This window comes from Pristiophorus japonicus, chromosome 4 (genome assembly GCF_044704955.1).
Source record: "Pristiophorus japonicus isolate sPriJap1 chromosome 4, sPriJap1.hap1, whole genome shotgun sequence".
Classification (NCBI taxonomy): domain Eukaryota; kingdom Metazoa; phylum Chordata; class Chondrichthyes; family Pristiophoridae; genus Pristiophorus; species Pristiophorus japonicus.
This window is the reverse complement of record NC_091980.1, coordinates 306,796,098-306,816,436: the sequence shown is the minus strand read 5'-3', so window position 1 is coordinate 306,816,436 and position 20,339 is coordinate 306,796,098. Positions and strand designations below refer to the sequence as shown.

The 20,339-nt window shown below is 46.0% G+C and overlaps 1 protein-coding gene across 1 annotated transcript in view; it reads left to right on the top strand.

Moving 5' to 3' along the window:
• LOC139262794 (protein Daple-like) overlaps positions 1 to 20,339 on the top strand; it is a 273,729-nt gene that overhangs the window by 220,503 nt on the left and 32,887 nt on the right. The window contains exons 22-23 of the mRNA XM_070877946.1: positions 4,087 to 4,316; positions 12,433 to 12,627. Of these exons, the coding sequence (XP_070734047.1) occupies positions 4,087 to 4,316; positions 12,433 to 12,627 (425 nt within the window). The remainder of the gene's footprint in view (positions 1 to 4,086; positions 4,317 to 12,432; positions 12,628 to 20,339) is intronic.

Below are 20,339 nucleotides of genomic sequence, written 5' to 3'. Positions count from 1 at the left end.
ATATTTATGGTCTCTCGTTTTACACTCCTCCCCCCCACCCCCCCCCCCCCCCCAGCAAATAGAAACATTTTCTCTATGTCTACCCCATAATACCCTTTCATAATTTTAATGACCTCTATCAGGTCACCCCCTCAGACTTCACTTGTTAACCGAAAAGACCTCCAGTCAGTTCAACCTTTCCTGAGAGTTGCACCCTCTTGGTTCTGATATCACCTTTGTAAATATTTCCTGCACTTTCTCCAGTGCTTCTAATTAAGATTTAAGGATTGGGCCTTGAGGCACTTCAACACAAAGTAACATTTTCCCTCTGGTTGCCTAGCTGTGAATAGACATTATAGATGGTAATTACGCAGGGAAGTCACAGTGCCCGGACCAAAACCAGTGCGCCATTAACACTCCGTATTCCGGAAACCTTATCACTATAGCAGGACATTTGGAAAAGCAATATTCAGTCAGGCTGAGTCAGCATGGATTTATGAAGGGGAAGTCATGATTGACAAATTTGCTGGAGTTCTTTGAGGATGTAACAAGCAGAGTAGGGAACCAGTGGATGTGGTGTATTTGGACTTCCAGAAGGCATTTGACAAGGTGCCACATAAACGGTTACTGCACAAGATAAAAGTTCACGGGGTTGGGGGTAACATATTAGCATGGATAGAGGATTGGCTAACTAACAGAAAACAGAGTCGGGATAAATAGTTCATTCTCTAGTTGGCAACCAGTAACTAGTGGGGTGCCGCAGGGATCAGTACTGGGACCCCAACTATTTACAATCTATATAAACGACTTGGAAGAAAGGGCTGAGTGTAATGTAGCCAAGTTTGCTGGCGATACAAAGATGGGAGGAAAAGCAATGTGTGAGGAGGACACAAAATCTGCAAAAGGACATAGACAGGCTAAGTGAGTGGGCAAAAATTTGGCAGATGGAATATAATGTTGGAAAGTGTGAGGTCATGCACTTTGGCAGAAAAAAAAATCAAAGAGCAAGTTATTATTTAAATGGAGAAAGATTGCAAAGTGCCATAGTACAGCAGGACCTGGGGGTACTTGTGCATGAAACACAAAAGGATAGTGTAGTGTTTGAATAAAGAGTCTGACCCGATACTGTGAGCTCAAAGTAAAGTGTGACCGTAGTCTTTTATTGCAGGTCTTCAGAGGCCTCCTTAAGCACAGGCTTCCCTTGGGACTCCAGGGGATAAGCCCTCTGGTGGTTAAACAAGGTATTTACAGGTTTACATATATAACAGATAGTATGCAGGTACAGCAAGTGATAGTATCTTGGCCTTTATTGCAAAGGGGATGGAGTATAAAAACAGGGAAGTCTTGCTACAGCTATATAAGGTATTGGTGAGGCCACACCTGGAATACTGCATGCAGTTTTGGTTTCCATATTTACGAAAGGATATACTTGCTTTGGAGGCAGTTCAGAGAAGGTTCACTAGGTTGATCCCGGGGATGAGGGGGTTGACGTATGAGGAAAGGTTGAGTAGGTTGGGTCTCTACTCATTGGAATTTAGAAGAATGAGAGGTGATCTTATCGAAACGTATAAGATTATGAGGGTGCTTGACAAGGTGGATGCAGAGAGGATGTTTCCACTGATGGGGGAGACTAAAACCAGAGGGCATGATCTTAGAATAAGGGGCTGCCCATTTAAAACAGAGATGAGGAGAAATTTCTTCTCTGAGGGTTGGTAATCTGTGGAATTCGCTACCTCAGAGCTGTGGAAGCTGGGACATTGAATAAATTTAAGACAGAAATAAACAGTTTATTAAATGATATGGGGAGCAGGTGAGGAAGTGGAGCTGAGTCCATGATCAGATCAGCCATGATCTTATTAAATGGCGGGGCAGGCTCGAGAAGCCGTATGGCCTACTCCTGCTCCTATTATGTTCTTATGTATACACTGGGCAAAACAAAAATAGTTCTCTGACCACCTTGATGAAGCAGTTTTACTTTTTGCTGAGAAGTTATTTGCCGATCTGCTTGATGATTTCTTTGAAGAATAAATTAGTCGCGCATGGACCTGCCCTTTCCAAATCTGTGCTGTCTGTCCCTGATTGTGCCCGTAGCTTTCGAAGTGATCACCAGTATATCATGGTCCAATGCGCTCTTCCTCCTACCAACACGAGACTAACTGGTCTGTAATGGTCTGCCTGATCCTGTCCCCTTTTAGAACAGGAAGATGGGATAAGCCAGGCCATTGCAGACCAGTTGGCCTTGTGTTTGCCAACCACCGCCCTAACCAAAGCTCTTGATAAGTCCCTCTTCCAAAGACCTTTGGACAATTATGGTTGGTATTCCTGCCATCTCCTCACTCACCTCCTCCCGACAAACCAACTGCTTCTGGTAAATTGGCAATTTCAATAGGCCCCATTAATCCTTTTAATACCATTTCCTTTTTAGAAGAAAGACGGACTTGGATTTCTGGAGCCCCATTCATGATGTCCCAAAGCGCTTTACAGCCAATGAAGTACTTTTTGAAGTGCGGCAGCCAATTTCCGCACAGCAAGCTCCCACAAACAGTCATGTGATAATGACCAGATAGTCTGTTTTTCTTAGTGAAGTTGGTTGAGCGATAAATGTTGGAAAGGACACCGGGTATAACTCCCTGATATTTGAATATTTGCATCTATTAATAGTTCCTTTCCCCTCCTCTCTCTCGTTAAGTATCTCTAGCCCTTTATTCTCGTTATTCACGACTGTAAGATTATTGCATTTGTCCATAAACGTGGCGAACATTCCAGTTCAATCTTTATTCCATGTCACTGTATGACCCCAAGAGGTTTAACCTTCTTACCCATGCTATCATTTGGATTTCAATCTATGCTGCACCCGCTCCCAAGACCCTTCCTGGCGCGGGGTGCTCAGGACTGAAGGTAGTACTCCAGGCGGGCTCTGAGTATTTTGAGATTAACCTCTTATTGACTAGAGTGGTGGAGGTATAATGTGGCCCCAGTATTCAGCGTTGAGGTCCCACAATCTGCCCTATGTAAACTAGAACATAAGAACATAACATAAGAATTAGGAACAGGAGTAGGCCATCTAGCCCTTCGAGCCTGCTCCGCCATTCAACAAGATCATGGCTGATCTGGCCGTGGACTCAGCTCCACTTACCCGCCCCCTCCCCATAATCCTTAATTCCCTTATTGGTTAAAAATCAATCTATCTGTGACTTGAATACATTCAATGAGCTAGCCTCAACTGCTTCCTTGGGCAGAGAATTCCACAGATTCACAACCCTCTGGGAGAAGAAATTCCTTCTCAACTTGGTTTTAAATTGACTCCCCCGTATTTTGAGGCTGTGCCCCCTAGTTCTAGTCTCCCCGACCAGTGGAAACAACCTCTCTGCCTCTATCTTGTCTATTCCTTTCATTATTTTAAATGTTTCTATAAGATCACCCCTCATCCTTCTGAACTCCAATGAGTAAAGACCCAGTCTACTCAATCTATCATCATAAGGTAACCCCCTCATCTCCGGAATCAGAGGTGATCCAAAACTCGGCAGCCCGTGTCCTAACTCGCACCAAGTCCCATTCACCCATCACCCACTGTGCTCGCTGACCTACATTGGCTTCCGGTTAAGAAACTCCTTAATTTCAAAATTCTCATCCTTATTTTCAAATCCCTCCATGGCCTCGCCCCTCCCTATCTCTAATCTCTTCCAGCCCCACAACCCCCCCCGAGATGTCTGCGACCCTAAATTCTGCCCTTTTGAGCATCCCTGATTATAATCGCTCAACCATCGGTGGCTGTTCCTTCAGCTGCCTAGGCCCTAAGCTCTGGAACTCCCTCCCTAAACCTCTCCGCCCCTCTACCTCTTTCCTCCTTCAAGACGCTCCTTAAAACCTACCTCATTGACCAAGCTATCCTACGCTAACTTCTACTTATGTAGCTCTGTGTCAAATTTTTATCTTGTAATACTCCTGTGAAGCGCCTTGGGATGTTTCACTATGTTAAAGGCGCTATATAAATACAAGTTGTTGTTGGCTCCTTTGGGCTTTTGTTACATCCAAAAACAACAACAAAAAGAAGCGCTTCGAAAGCTGGGATGGTCATTCAAAGCGCTTAACTGTTCTTGGTCACAGGAAGAATAACTGGGTGGCTGCAAAGGCCCTGGTGAAACTCATGAAGCCCAAGAAGGAAAGTGCCAAGGAGCGCCTGAAACTGGCGGCCGAAGGCCAAGTGCGCCAGGCGGAGACGGCGACAGAGGTGGGGCCAGTGCCGACTCCACCGCAGGCGCAGAGGGCGAGTCTCGACAACTCCTCGCTGGGGTCCAACTCCCTGGAGGAGAACAGCGTGAGTCCGACCACTAAAGGTAAGGGCGGCCGAGGGAAGTAAACCTTCTCCAGAGAGAGAGAGTCCGATCCCAGGGCAGTCCAGCAACGTGGACTGGCGGGACCCAGCGCTTGTTGACTTGGGGTAAACCGTTCCATCGGCTCGGGCTTCACTTGCCTTCCGACCGTTGGGATTGTGGATTGGTTGGAATTCCCCCGAGTTCCAACAATTCGTCTGAGCCAGTCGGTCGAGGCAGGGTGTGATCTTGGGGGAGAACCGATCTTAATTGCTCTCGACTACCCCGTGGATTTTATTTTTGATTGGTGCTCGGAACATGGGCATCATCTAAGGGCCAGTCCCAAGTTTTTCTGAGGGCATTGGAGTAGTCAACGATGCAGTGTCGGACCAGAGACCCAAATAGGGGGTGTAGAAAAGCTCCCTTCCCAGAAGAAGTTTAGTGAAGTAGTTGTTTTTTTTTTTACGATGATCTGGTAGCTTTTGTGGTGATTTTTGTCTTGTGCTGGCCCATAAATGATTCGATTCATGATCATGCAGTAGTATCGGCTGTGGAACCGGATTCTGTGCAAGATGTGGGAGAGAAGTGATAGGGGGTGGGGAGAGACATTTAAATGTCAGCAGGTCCTGTACTACCCCACTACAAGGAGAGTTTATCTCACTGTTGCAGGACTGACCACCAAGGATCAGTTTACAGAGGGTGACGTACATGCTATGCCAGGTCATGTGCCTATCTGAGGGAGGTGCGGCTAGTTATTGGCCTTCCAGTGGAGACACTGACTGCTGTGAATGGGCGTTGAAGGAGAAAGGCATTGCAAGTGGCTGGATTGGTAGGGGAATCACCAATCAGGACCGAGTTAAGAACATAAGATATAGGAGCAGGAGTGGTCCCTACGACCCCTCGAGCCTGCCTCGCCATCCAATAAGATCATGGCTGATCATTGACCTCAACTCCACCTTCCCGCCCAATCTCCATATCCCTTGATATTCCCCTAGACCCCAAAAATCTATCTATCTCGGCCTTGAATATATTCAGAGACTCAGCGTCCACAGCCCTCTGGGGCAGAGAATTCCAAAAATTCAGTGAAGTTTCTGAGTGAAGCAATTCCTCCTCATCTCAGACTTAAATGGCCGACCCCTTATCCTGAGACTGTGCCCCCTGGTTCTAGACTCTCCAACCGCTAGGCTGCAAGTACTTAGTCGTGTACAATCAAAGGTTGTTCCAAAGAGGAATTTCTTCACTGAGGGTGGTGAATCTTTGGAATTCTCTGCCCCAGGGGGCTGTGGATCTTGAGTATATTCAAGGCTGAGAGAGATAGATTTTTGGAGTCTAGGGAAATCGAGGGATATGGAGATCGGGCAGGAAAGTGGTCGATGATGTTAACATGCTCTTGTCTTAACCCACAGCATCAATTCTGAAACCTGGATCGAGGTTTTCTGAGCAGGTGCAGAAGACCCTCTGAACGGGCTGCCCACGGCTGAATAGGCAGACGGTGAAAACCTGGGCTGGTGTTTGAGCATTGCTGACATCCCAAAATATTGATAAACGTCCAAATTTTAACCTCCTCTGTAATTATGCAAAGAGAAACTAAGGAATTAGTTTTTTGTTCCTGAATTAATATTTTTGAATAGTTGATATTGTTCTTTCGAACATTTCAGACCGGAATCTTTTTTTCCTTTCAGTGGGGGTTCTGACTTGGGCGACGTTCTCTCTGGTGATGGGGCATTTTCTTTCATTGCTGCATGTATTTTACTTTGCATCATGTTTATTTTAAAGCTTCATCTTTGTCCCCTTTTTAATTTCTCTCCCTGCTCTCCTCCCCCCCCCCCCTCCCCCCCACCACAATTCTTGGGGGCGGCGATTTTTTTTGTTGTTTCTGTTTCTCGATTTAAGTGCCTGCACGGAAAAAGTTTGCGTTTCTGCGGAGTAAGAGCAAGGAGAAGCTGAAGGACGGACTATCAACCCCGAGCCACCAGCGGCGATCGCTGCCCCTGCATCTGCGCCTCTGGTCTTCCAGCGACATGTCAGACTCTGCCAACGAAACGCTCCCTCAGCTCTCTGTCTTCGGGGATTTCTAAACTCCTCTATCTCTCGTGTCCCGCCGTCATCTCCTTCCCGGGCGCACGAAAGGACCTTGTCATGGCAGATCACGGGCCAAAAGTTGCATTTTAGATCGTGACGATGTTGATTCCCTTGCTAATCCCAAATATGTAAAAACTATTAAAATTATTCTTTTTTTTTAAAAAAAAACACTAAACCATTGCGAGACTACATCTGAGATACCTGACCTTTTAAGTGTTTTAAAACCATTCCTTTTCCCACCATTCATGACTCTGCAACACACTTTTAAAAAAAAAAAAAAAAATCTATTTGGATCTCTGAGCACTTGAGACGTAAGTAGCAATCTCATTCTGTGCTATTACGCATTGCAACTGTAATTTTTTTACTTAGTTCAAAAAGCCATCTTCAAATTCGATGTGTTTCTAAAGCAAGAATTGAAAACTTGTTTTGCAATCCAGTAAAGGGAGGGAGGGGAGCTTTTTACATTAAAGGTTGCCTAAATTTGGCATTTTTAGTGAAACCTGTATAAACGGAGACTCCCAACAAACAACGGATGCTTATTGAAAGACCCAAATAAGTTGTAGGGTAAAATATACAAGAGACATTCTGAGAGCACGGGTACGGTAGCATAGTGCTTATGTTACTGGACGAATAATCCAGAGATATGAGTTCAAATCCCACCACGGCAGCTGCCGAATTTGATTTCAGCTTATAAATAAATGGGATATTAAAAAGGATTATTGTAAAAACCCATCTGGCTCACTAATGTCCGTCAGGGAAGGAAATCTGCCGTCTTTACCTGGTCTGGCCAATATGTGACTCCAGACCCACAGCAACATAGTTGACTCTTAACTGCCCTCTGAAGTGGCTTAGCAAGACACTCAGTTGTATAAGGTTACTCACCACCGTCCTCTTGAGGGCAATTGGGGATGGGCAATAAAAGCTGGCCTTGTCGGCGACGCCCACATTCTGTGAACAAATACATTAATAAAAACGCTTGCAAATTCCAAACTACAGACGGCCTTCAATGCACCAAGCCCTTCTGCAACAGAAAAACACACGGTGCACGCAGGCCAGCATGGGTTTTGTGAAGCAAACGGCTTTGGTGGAATGGGGAGCTCTTTACCCAGCATGCCTAGCGGCAAAGACACCGCTCTATCTCCAGGGGGTCGAAGGCTCGCACGGCTCTGTCCCAGGGATAGAGCGGTTTCTCTGCCGCTATGGATTCTGGGTAAAGAACGCCCCATTCCACTGAGAATCTTTACAGTGCCTACAGAATCCTAGAACTTTACAGCACGGAAGGAGGCCATTTCGGCCCATCATGTCCGTGCCGGCTGGCAAAAGAGCTATCCAGCCTAATCCCACTTTCCAGCTCTTGGTCCGTAGCCCTGTAGGTTACGACACTTCAAGTGCACATCCAGGTACTTTTTAAATGTGGTGAGGCTTTCTGCCTCTACCACCCTTTCAGGCAGTGAGTTCTAGACCCCCACCACCCTCTGGGTGAAGAAAAGTTCCCTCAAATCCCCTCTAAACCTCCTACCAATTACTTTAAATGCCCCCTGGTTGTTGACCCCTCCGCTAAGGGAAATGGGTCCTTCCTATCCACCCTATCTAGGCTCCTCAATAAGGACTTCCCTCAACCTCCTCTGTTCGAAAGAAAATAAACCCAGCCTATCGAATCTTTCCCCATAGCTAAAATTCTCCAGTCCTGGCAACATGCTCATAAATCTCCTCTGTACCCTCTCTTGTGCAATCACATCCTTCACGCGCCAGTCCACACTGCGATATGTGCGCGCACTAGGTCCGTGCAGCAGAGCAGGTCTCCACTCATCCTGGTTTACCCTTGCCACTGGATAAAGGCCTAGCTCTGTCAAGCCCGTGTGGTGGCTGGTGTGCAACGGCCACCACAGTTTAAAAAAAAAAAAAAAAAAATTCACACACAGGCATCTTCCACCCCCTCAACCTGAGTTCAGGACTGGAACATTGGGTCCTTCATTGAAACATCTGTGAACTCTTGTGGAAGTCATCCTCGTTCGAGGGACTGCCTATGATGATGGTAATGTGGTGATCACAACTGCACGCAGTTCTCCAGCTGTGACTGGACCATTCTGAAAATAATGACCAGCTGCAACAACAATAAAAACAGAGCAGATGATGTCAGTCCCTAAAGGTCTCCGTAATTTACAGGTTTCATTGTATATCGGCAGTTCAGCCTAAACGCTAAACCCAATTACTCGGCTGAAACGTCGGGCTTATAGGTGACTATCCGCAGCGCGATAAGTGTTGCCCGGTAAAGCTGCCTGTCTCGTGCCCTCCTTCTGCCGACCTTCAGCCGGTTTTGTGCGCCGCGGGATTGACGGGTTTCCCCCTCGGCCATCCTGCCGTGCGCAGCCTGTTGCTTTCGATGTACCCTCCTCCCGCGCTTTCTCTACTGCCTCCTGTCTGGCTTTTCCTCTTTTTATTTTTCACCAGCTGCCCGTGTCTTGCCGCTTGTCCTTCAGCGTTTGACCCTGGCCCCCCCCCCCAGTCAGCTGGTTCTGAGAGAATTTTAATTAACTACCACCAATCTCTTTGTTGCCTGTTCTACCTTCCAGCGAAGATTTAATTGGGCGGCTCAAGCAGCAGTTGTGGATGGGACTGTTTCACGTGTCCTCCGGGAAGTAACCAGCTCCAGAAGTCCTTTCTTTAGAAAAAAAAAATCATTCATGGGATGTGGGCATCGCTGGCAAGGTCGACATTTATTGCCCATCCCTAATTGCCCCTTGAGAAGGTGGTGGTGAGCCGCCGCCTTGAACCGCTGCAATCCGTGTGGTGAAGGTGCTCTCACAGTGCTGTTAGGGAGGGAGTTCCAGGATTTTGACCCAGTGACGATGAAGGAACGGCCGATTATATTTCCAAGCAGGATGGCGTGTGACTTGGAGGGGAACTTGCAGATGATGGTGTTCCCATGCGCCCGCTGCCCTCGTCCTTCTAGGTAGCGGGGGAGGTCCTGAGTAATTCAGTATATGTGCTGCCTTCCAGCCAGTTTCTATTCAAGGCTTAATGAGTTATCGTGAGCAGCTCAGCCCGTGGTGATCAAGATGGCCCTTAGTTCGAACCCTGGCCTGTGCCGAGTTAGATCATCTCTACCAGGTGTTACACCCGGACAGTGAGGGGAAATTGGCCAGGATTGCCGCTTCTGGTTGCTCTCCAGCGACCCCTTTTTGACAGGAGTGAGAGTTCGTTGAATGAGGACAAGGGTCGAGCTTCACTGCAATACGCTCCATGGTTAACTCGCCTATCAGTACTCTCACCGTCTCCACTCTTGACTCAATAATAGCCACTCGGGCAAGGTGTCAGAGAGTGACCAGCACCAGCGGGACCACACACCAGCACGAGGAGAAGGGAGATGCAAAGCTCATTATCCATTTTTCCATGGATCTTTAGCGATCCCAAGTCCTCGTCTTGTTGAGTTTGCTCACAGCTTCCAGTCCCTGTCTTGTTCTGAGCATTGCTAATTGTGCACAGTAGCTGAACTGGGCTCCAGAAGGGTTTTTATATAATAAAATAAAGCAATTTTGACTGTGGGCATTAATGTGATTGCAAAGGATACAGTGATCAGCTATTTTAATATATTATAAACCTTGCATCCCAACGCACCTCCTCTCTCCTTTTCCCGTCGTATATCCCAAGGTCCGCATTTATAATGGCAACGGGTCACGCTGTAATTGCATCCTCCTGCCACTGGAGACGCTACAGTCTGAGTTTACGTTCCCAATTCCCATTATAAATGTGGATACAGGAATTTATAATGAATATGCAGAAATAAGAACGGAATGTGTATGAATATAGAATGATTTAAGCTTGCATGCACTGATCCAACAATCTTCTGGCCTCTGACCCCACCCCACCAGAAGACGTGCCACAGAAACTCCGCAAGTTTGGTTTTCCGTCGCACTACAAAAATCTTTCAGCCTAGTGAGAAATGCAGACAGCTACGTTAAATGAACAGCAGAGGGGTTATTTTTTAATCAGTGGGCTGAGCTGTTATTTGTAGCTGTACCAGGAGGTGGTGCTGTCAGCTGGGAATTTCACCCATTGAAATTTATAAAAAATTTGCATCGGGAAATGAGCATTGTGGGATTTCTAAAAGAATGCAGCATTTATCCACTTCGTTGTCCTCTTTTTCTGCTATTTTAATTATCTGCTCGCTCTCCTGGAGCTGACCCACACCACGAGTGAGCCCAGACGGTGAATGCCAGTAAACTATTCGACTGCAACAGCATCACCTCCAGACTGATCCTGTCCCCTCCCACCTTTCCAATATGCACATTTCAGCGGGTAAGACTTTAAACGACTAGGCTGATTCGCTCTCGCTCTCGCTCTCTCTCACGCTCTCTCTCTCTCGCTCTCTTCCCCCTATATCCTATGGATACCGAGTCCAGTACCCTTGCCTCAACACCATCTGCATTGGTCAGTATCTCCTCAATGAACAATCCGGGCGGATCCACCTTTGGTACTTTCACATACAAAAAAAATAATAGTTTCCGGTCATTGTGTTTTGATGGTGTGAATGCTCCTATGAGGGCACACACCCTTCCCCCCCCCCCCCCCCCCCCGTCGCCCTTATCCCTCACTACCACCATCTTCTCTGTGATATAACAGGGGAGGCTACAGACCAAATCTTCATCGTACCACTTTTCCTCACTAATTACTGCCATCCTCCAGCAACGATTTCCGGTTTAAACACTACCGCCACCACCACCCCCCCCCCCCCCCCCCCCCACTTACAAATTGCTTTTAAATTGTCATTAAAAACAGTAGAAAAGTTGTTGGAGCCTATAGAACCGACCTAGACATCCGATGACTTACTCCTTTTTCTCTTCCGCTCCCTATTTCAGTACTGCCCCCCATGAACGTCTGTGAAGAACAATAATCTCAATCTTTACACCTCTGAACCCATCGCCCGTTTCTCCCCCCCCGCCCCGCCTCCAAGAAATGATTGACGGTGAAACGGAGAATGCTGGAAGCGCACAGCAACTATTTAAAGATGTTTCAGTTAATGATCCGACGATCAGATCTATTCTATATTCATCCACATTCTGTTCTTATTTCTGCATATTCATTATACATTCCTGTATCCACATTTATAATGGGAATTGGGCACGTAAACTCAGACTGTAGCGTCTCCAGTGGCAGGAGGATGTAATTACAGCGTGACCTGTTGCCATTATAAATGCGGACCTCAGTATATACGACGGGAAAAGGAGCGAGGAGGTGCGTTGGGATGCAAGGTTTATAATATATTAAAATAGCTGATCTGGGGTCGCTTGCAATTAGGGTTGCCAACTCTGGTTGGGCAGTTTCCTGGCGGTGGTATCACATGACCGCCTGCTTCCGACTGCCCCGCCCCCACACTCCCGCCATTGGTCGCCCACCCCGCCTTCCCACGGCCAATCGGCAAGTGAACAGACTCTTAATGACCCCGATTGGATGGTTCTTGATTGTCAATCAAACGGCTTTTTTTTCATTACCCCCCCCCCCCCGCCACTTCCCCAATAACTAACAAACAAAATTGTTTTTTTTTTAAATCTAAAAGCACAATTTCTTTTCGAAACGCCCCCTGTGATTCTTCTCACCGGGTGTTGCTCCCAGCAGTGATCTGCAGATTAATCGTTAATTCCTGGAGACTCCAGGGCAATCCTGGAGGGTTGGTAACCGTGCTTGTAACTGAGCGGCACAATTGAAACGTCAACCCGTCTTTCTGTTCCGGGGTGCTGATTGGCCTGCGGTGCGAGTTCTTTCATTCCTCTGCCTTTTGATTTTTTTTTTGAGCCTGCCAGCTTTTGGCTGTCCGTTGCCCTGTAACCCGCTGCCCTCTTGACGTGTTTAAAAGTTGTGACGTGCCCAGCAGTGAGTGAATCTTTAACATTGTCACAGCTGCAAGAGAGCCAAGCCTTTGGAGCCTAGTTCAGCCGCTGAGTCTGTGCTTCGAGCCCGACCCCCCCCCCCCCTTGCTCCTCACGGTATTGAGCGCGCGTCCGGTTACCAATGGGGCGGGAAAATAAACGTGCTTGGTTGTTGTTTTTTTTTTATTCAGTCGCCGGCGACAGGCAGAGGCAGAGAGAGCCCTGCGGGGGTGCAGGACACTCCACGAGCCCGAGTCCCGAGAGCATCAGTGCCATTCAGCGCCGCTTGGAGCTGGGATCCATGGCATACTCCACCTCTGCCATCCACCTCGCTGCCTCCACCTCCACCCCCAACTTCAGCTACAGGCGGCAAGTCAGGACCAAAGGTATGTGACTTTGACGAGTGACGCAGGATTACGTCCTCCGGGAATGAGTGGCCATAACCTGGTTGAATTTCCAATTCAGTTGGAGGGTGAGAAAGTTGGTCCTCAAACCGGTGACCTAAGCATAAATAAAGGAGACTACAAAGGTATGAGGGAAGACTTGGCTAAAGTGGACTGGGAAAATGGATTAAAGAGTGGGACGGTTGATGAGCAGTGGCAGACATTTAAGGAGATATTTCATAACTCGCAACAAAAATATATCCCAATGAGAAGGAAAGACTAAGAGAAGGGTGAACCATCTGTAGCTAACTGAGGAAATAAGGGATGGTATCAAATTGAAAACAAGGGCATACGTGTATTGGTATTAGTGAGGCCACAACTGGAATACTGCATGCCGAAAGGATATACAGGCAACTCTCTTATCCGGGTCCCTGGGGGATTAGGCTATTCCGGGTAAACGATTTTCCCGTTAGGGCGACTTTACATTTATAAGTTAAAACTTTAATGAATCAATACAATCAGCTACAAACAGTAAACAAAAGCTGGAGATTACCAGCATGCATGTACAGGTTCTGTGCCTGGAACACAGTGCCAGCCCTGCCCCCGTTCCCAACGTCAGCAGCGGCTGCGAGAGACAGCGGCTGCAGCAGCGTGCACACACACCCACCAGCAAAGCAAGGGCAGAGGAGGGTGATTTTTACGGTGAGTGAGAGAATGTGAGTGTGTGTGTGTGTGTGTGTGTGAGAGAGAGAGAGAGAGAATGAGCAAATATAAATGAGCACAGTGTTTGGAAGGAGATTTTTCCAAATTATTTGGGGCTGTCTTTTCACTTGTTAGCAACAGAATTTTAAATCCCATTACAACAGTTTTCCGTTGGATCTGTGTACGGCTAATCAAGAGTTGCCTGTACTGCTTTGGAGGCAGTTCAGAAAAGGTTCACAAGGTTGATTCCGGAGATGAGGGGGTTGACTTATGAGGAAAGGTTGAGTAGGTTGAGCCTCTACTCATTGGAGTTCAGAAGAATGAGAGGTGATCTTATCGAAACGTTTAAGATTATGAGGGGGCTTGACAAGGTGGATGCAGAGAGGATGTTTGCACTGATGGGGGAGACTAGAACTAGAGGGCATAATCTTAGAAAAAGGGGCCGCGCATTTAAATCAGAGATATGAGGAAGAATTTATTCTCTTAGGGTTATAAATCTGTGGAATTTGCTGCCTTGGAGAGCTGTGACATTGAATACATTTAAGACAGAAATAGACAGTTTCTTGAGCGGGTGGGGAAGTGGAGCTGAGTCCATGATCAGATCAGCCATGATCTTATTGAATGGCGGAGCAGGCTCGAGGGGTCGTATGGCCTACTCCTGTTACTATTTCTTATGTTCTTCTTATGTGGCCAAGACTAGGGGGAAGCCAGAGGATTGGGAAACTTTTAAAAGCCAGCAAAGAACGACTAAAAAAAAAAATGATAGGAAGGATAGATTATGAAAGCAAATTAGCATGAAATATAAAATCAGATAGTAAGAGTTTCTACAGCTACATAAAAAGGAAATGTGAAGAGAAAAAGATTAGTGAAGACAAATGTAGGTCCCTTGCAGTCAGAATCAGGTGAATTCATAATGGGGAACAAAGAAATGGCAGACCAATTGAACAAATACTTTGGTTCTGTCTTCACTAAGGAAGACACAAATAACCTTCCGGAAATACTAGGGGACCAAGGGTCAAGCGAGGAGGAGGAACAGAAGGAAATCCTTATGAGGTGGGAAATTGTGTTAGGGAAATTGATGGGATTGAAGGCCGATAAATCTCTAGGGCCTCATAGGCTGCATCCCAGAGTACTTAAGGAAGTGGCCCTAGAATTGTGGATGCATTGGTGATAATTTTCCAACAGCCTATAGACTCTGGATCAGTTCCTATGGAATGGAGGGTTGCTCATGTAATCCCACTTTTTAAAACCGGAGGGAGAGAGAAAACAGGGAATTATAGACCGGTTAGCCTGACATTGATAGTGGGGAAAATGTTGGAATCAATTATTAAAGATGAAATAGCAGCGCATTTGGAAAGCAGTGACAGGATCGGTCCAAGTCAGTATGGATTTATAAAAGGGAAATCATGCTTGACAAATCTTCTGAAATTTTTTGAGGATGTAACTAGTAGAGTGGACATGGAAGAACCAGTGGATGTGGTGTATTTGGAGTTTCAAAAGGCTTTTGACAAGGTCCCACACATGAGATTAGTGTGCAAAATTAAAGCACATGGTATTGAGGGTAATGTATTGACATGGATAGAGAACTGGTTGGCAGACAGGAAGCAAAGAGTAGGAAAAACCGGGTCCTTTTCAGAATGGTAGGCGGTGACTAGTGGGGTACCGCAAGGTTCAGTGCTGGGACCCCAGCTATTTACAATATACATTAATGATTTAGACGAAGGAATTGAATGTAATATCTCCAAGTTTGCAGATGACACTAAGCTAGGTGGCGGTGTGAGCTGTGAGGAGGATGCCAAGAGGCTGCAGGGTGATTTGGACAGGTTAGGTGAGTGAGCAAATGCATGACGGATGCAGTATAATGTAGATAAATGTGAGGTTATCCACTTTGGTGGCAAAAACAGGAAGGCAGAATATTATCTGAATGGTGACAGATTAGGAAAAGGGGAGGTGCAACGAGACCTGGGTGTCATGGTACATCAGTCATTGAAAGTTGGCATGCAGGTACAGCAGGTGGTGAAGGCAAATGGCATGTTGGCTTTCATAGCTAGGGGATTTGAGTATAGGAGTAGGGAGGTCTTACTGCAATTGTCCAGGGCCTTGGTGAGGCCACACCTTGAATATTGTGTTCAGTTTTGATCTCCTAACCTGAGGAAGGACATTCTTGCTATTGAGGGAGTGCAGCGAAGGTTCACCAGACTGATTCCCAGGATGGCAGGACTGACGTATGCAGAAAGACTGGATCAACTGGGCTTATATTCACTGGAATTTAGAAGATTGAGAGGGGATCTGATAGAAACATATAAAACAGGTTAGATACAGGAAGAATGTTCCCGATGTTGGGGAAATCCAGAACCAGTGGTCACAGTCTAAGGATAAGGGGTAAGCTATTTAGGACCGAGATGAGGAGAAACTTCTTCACTTTGAATTGTGAACCTGTAGAATTCTCTACCACAGAAAGTTGTTGAGGCCAGTTCATTAGATATATTCAAAAGGGAGTTAGATGTGGCCCTTACGGCTAAAGGGATCAAGGGGTATGGAGAGAAAGCAGGAATGGGGTACTGAAGTTGCATGATCAGCCATGATCATATTGAATGGTGGTGCAGGCTCGAATGGCCTACTCCTGCACCTATTTTCTATGTTTCTATGAAAAGAGTGGCTAAAGTAAAATGTTGGTCCCCTCGAGGGTGAGACTGGGGAATTAATAATGGTGAACAGAGAAATGGCAGAGACGTTGAACAAATATTTTATATCTGTCTTCACGGTAGAAGACACTAAAAACATCCCAATAGTGTATAATCAAGGGACTATAGAGAGTGAGGAACTTAATACTTCACTATCACCAATGAAGTAGTACTCTGTAAAATAATGGGACTAAAGGCATTCAAGTCCCCTGGACCTGATGATTTACATCCTAGGGTCTTAAAAGAAGTGGCTGCAGAGATAGTGGATGCATTGGTTGTAATCTAGCAAAATTCCCTGGATTCTGGGGCAGTTCCAGCGGATTGGAAAACCACAAATGTAACACCCCTATTTTTAAGAAAGGAGGCTGACAAAAAGCAGAAACCTATAGACCAGTTATCCTAATATCTATCGGGAAGCAGTAGCAGGACATTTGGAAAAGCATAATTCAATCAAGCAGAGTCAGCATAGTTTTATGAAAGGGAAATCATGTTTGACAAATTTGCTGGAGTTCTTTGATGATGTAATGATCAGGGTGGATAAGGGGGAGCCAGTGGATGTGGTGTATTTAGATTTCCAGAAGGCATTCGATACGGTGGCAATTAAAAGGTTACTGCACAAGATAAAAGTTCATGGGGTTGGGGATAATATATTAGCATGGATTGAGGATTGGCTAACTAACAAAACAGAGTGTCAGGATTAATGGGTAATTTTCCGGTTGGCAAACAGTGACTAGTGGGATGCCGCAGGGATCAGTGCTGGGTCCCCAACTATTTACAATCTATATTAATGACTTGGATGAAGGGACCGAATGTAATGTAGCCAAGTTTTCTGATGATACAAAGATGGGTGGGAACGCAAATTGTGAGGAGGACACACACAAAAACTGTAAAGGGATATAGACAGGCTAAGTGAGTGAGCAAAAATTTGGCAGATGGAGTATAATGTGAGAAAATGCGAGGTTACCCACTTTGGCAGAAAAAATAGAAAAGCAAATTATAATTTAAATGGAGAAAAATTGCAAAGTACTGCAGTACAGAGAGACCTGGGGGTCCTTGTGCATGAAACACAAAAAGTTAGTATGCAGGTACAGCAAGTAATCAGGAAGGCAAATGGAATGTTGGCCTTTATTGCACGGGGGATAGAAACACAGAAAATAGGTGCAGGTGTAGGCCATTCGGCCCTTCGAGCCTGCACCGCCATTCAATGAGTTCATGGCTGAACATGCAACTTCAGTACCCCATTCCTGCTTTCTCGCCATACCCCTTGATCCCCCTAGTAGTAAGGACTACATCTAACTCCTTTTTGAATATATTTAGTGAATTGGCCTCAACAACTTTCTGTGGTAGAGAATTCCACATGTTCACCACTCTCTGGGTGAAGAAGTTTCTCCTCATCTCGGTCCTAAATGGCTTACCCCTTATCCTTAGACTGTGACTCCTGGTTCTGGACTTCCCCAACATTGGGAACATTCTTCCTGCATCTAACCTGTCTAAACCCGTCAGAATTTTAAACGTTTCTATGAGATCCCCTCTCATTCTTCTGAACTCCAGTGAATACAAGCCCAGTTGATCCAGTCTTTCTTGATATGTCAGTCCCGCCATCTCGGGAATCAGTCTGGTGAACCTGAAGAGTATAAAAGCAGAGAAGTCCTGCTACAACTGTACAGGGTATTGGTGAGGCCACACCTATTAAACTGCGTATAGTTTTGGTCTCCTTATTTAAGGAAGGATATACTTGCATTGGAGGCTGTTCAGACAAGATTCACTAGGTTGATTCTGGAGATGAGAGGGTTGACTTATGAGGATAGGTTGAGTAGGTTGGGCCTATACTCATTGGAGTTCATTGCTGTTTGTGGGAGCTTGTTTGTGCGCAAATTGACCGCTGCGTTTCCTACATTACAGCAGTGACTACACTCCAGAAGTACTTCATTGGCTGTAAAGCTCTTTGAGGCGTCCAGTGGTCGTGAAAGGCACTATATAAATCCAAGTCTTTATTTCTTCTAAATGCATCTATGCTATTCACCTCACTCCCTGTGGTAGCGAGTTCCAAATTCTAACCACTCTCGAGACTTGATTATTCCAGTGCTCTTCTGGCCAGCTTTCCGTCTTCCACCCGGCATAACCTTAAACTCATCCAAAACTCTGCTGCCCGTGTCCTAACTTACACCAAGTTCTGTTCACCCCTGTGCTCGCTGACCGACATTGGCTCCCAGTTGATCAACGCCTCGGTTTTAAAATTCTCATCCCTTCAAATCCCTCCATGACCTCGCCCGTCCCTATCTCTCAAACCTCCTCCAGCCCCACAACACTCAGAGATCTCTGTGCTCCTCCAATTCTGGCCTTTAGTGAACACCCGATGTTAATCACTCCACCAGCTGTCTAAGCTCTGGAATTCCCTCCCTACACCTCTCCTCCTTTAAGATGCTTCTTAAAAACCTACCTGTGTGATCAAGCTTTTAGTCACCTCTCCTAATATTTCCTGTGAAGCACCTTAATACATTTTACCACTTTAAAAGTTGTTTGGTAAGGAAGTTTCTCCTGAATTTCCTATTGGATTTATGAATGACTATCTTATATTTATGAGCCCTAGTTTTGGACTCCCACCACAATTGGAAACATTTTCTCTACGTCTATTCTATCAAACCCATTCATAATTTTAAAGACCTCTTGCAGGTCACCTCCCCCCCCCCCCCCCCCCCCCCACACACACACACACACAGCCTCACTCTTCTCTTTTCTAAAGAAAAGAGTCACCAGCCTGTTCAACCTTTACTGATGGGTGCAATCTTTGCTACCATATTTTCTGCACTTTCTCCAGCGCCTCTAATCAAGGTGCAAGCATGGGGCCATGAGGGACCATCAGTATAAAGAAACGCCTCCCCTCCCATTGGCTTAGCAGTGAATAGCCCTTCTTGACAGCAATTAGACGGAGAAGATTGCGGCACATCGGTACGATTGAGGTCAAGGAGCAAAGTTTCCGACTTGGACGTAATCGGTGAAAACGGGTGCAAGTTGCGTCCCAAAGTTGTTTGTTTTGAAATGTTTTCCTTGAATTTCTGCTCAAACTCGTTTACATGTTGCTGAATGCTAGATCTGCCATGAACCAGCGCAATCGGGCAGCGTTTTAGAACATGAAAGAAAGAAAGAAAGACTTGCGTTTATACATCGCCTTTCACGACCACCGGACGTCTCACAGCGCTTCAGACAGTGAAGTATTTTTGAAGTGTAGTCACTGTTGTAATGTGGGGAAGACAGCAGCCAATTTGTGCACAGCAAGCTCCCACCAACAGCAATGTGATAGCGACCAGATAATTTTTTTTGGTCACGTTGGTTGAGGGATAAATATTGGCCAAGACACCGGGGATAACTCCTGTGCTATTCTTCGAAATAGTGCCGTGGGATCTTCTACGTCCACTTGAGAGGGGAGACGGGCCTCGGTTTACTGTCTCATCTAAAAGACAAACTCCAACAGTGTAGCACTCCCTCAGCACTGCGCTGGAGTGGTTAAAAATAAAGGTTTTGTCTTTTATCGAAAAGGGTATAGACTAGGATTGGCACTGACCCGAAACTGCAGGTGATTTCCTGGTTATGACTGAAGGTGAGTTTAAAATGAGCACTGTTGGCCCACAGCCACCCTGAATGTAACTTTGGACTGAAACCAGAGATTTTGGATCAAGTTTCAGTCTCGGGGCTCCACTAACTAAAATGACGACATTTTCAGATGTTGAGTCACTGCCTGTAGACGTCGCTTTAAACAAATTTAATCAACCTTTTGTAATCTGAACAGGTTGGGAAATTTCTTTTTATATATAAAAAATACCATTGAGACATCTAGATCATGGCTTGTAGTGCAGGATATGGCTGATAATGGAATTGAGACAGGCAATAAATGCTGACCTTGCCAGAGTCGCCCACGTTCCGTAAGTGAATCAAACAAAAAGTACAGGTGAGGTTATTGAGAACTTGTGGTTAGGTAGGTAAAGAGAGAGAGAAAGAAAAAGCAAAGGGATAAGGTGATTAACTGAATGAGACAGAGTAGATGGCTGGGAGGGTGGGGGGGAAGGGAACCAGGCTTTTGGGGGAGAAAAATGGGGGTGGTCTCCCCCACACACCCTGGCCTCCGCACCATCCAAGAGAGATGGTACTGTTCCAAGCAATTTAAGAAAGACTTGCATTTATATAGCACCTTTCACGATCTCAAGGCACTTTACAGCCAATGAAGTACTTTTGAAGTGTAGTCACTGTTGTAATGTAGGAAACGCGGCAGCCAATTTGCGCACAGCAAGCTCCCACAAACAGCAATGAGATAATGACCAGATAGTCTGTTTT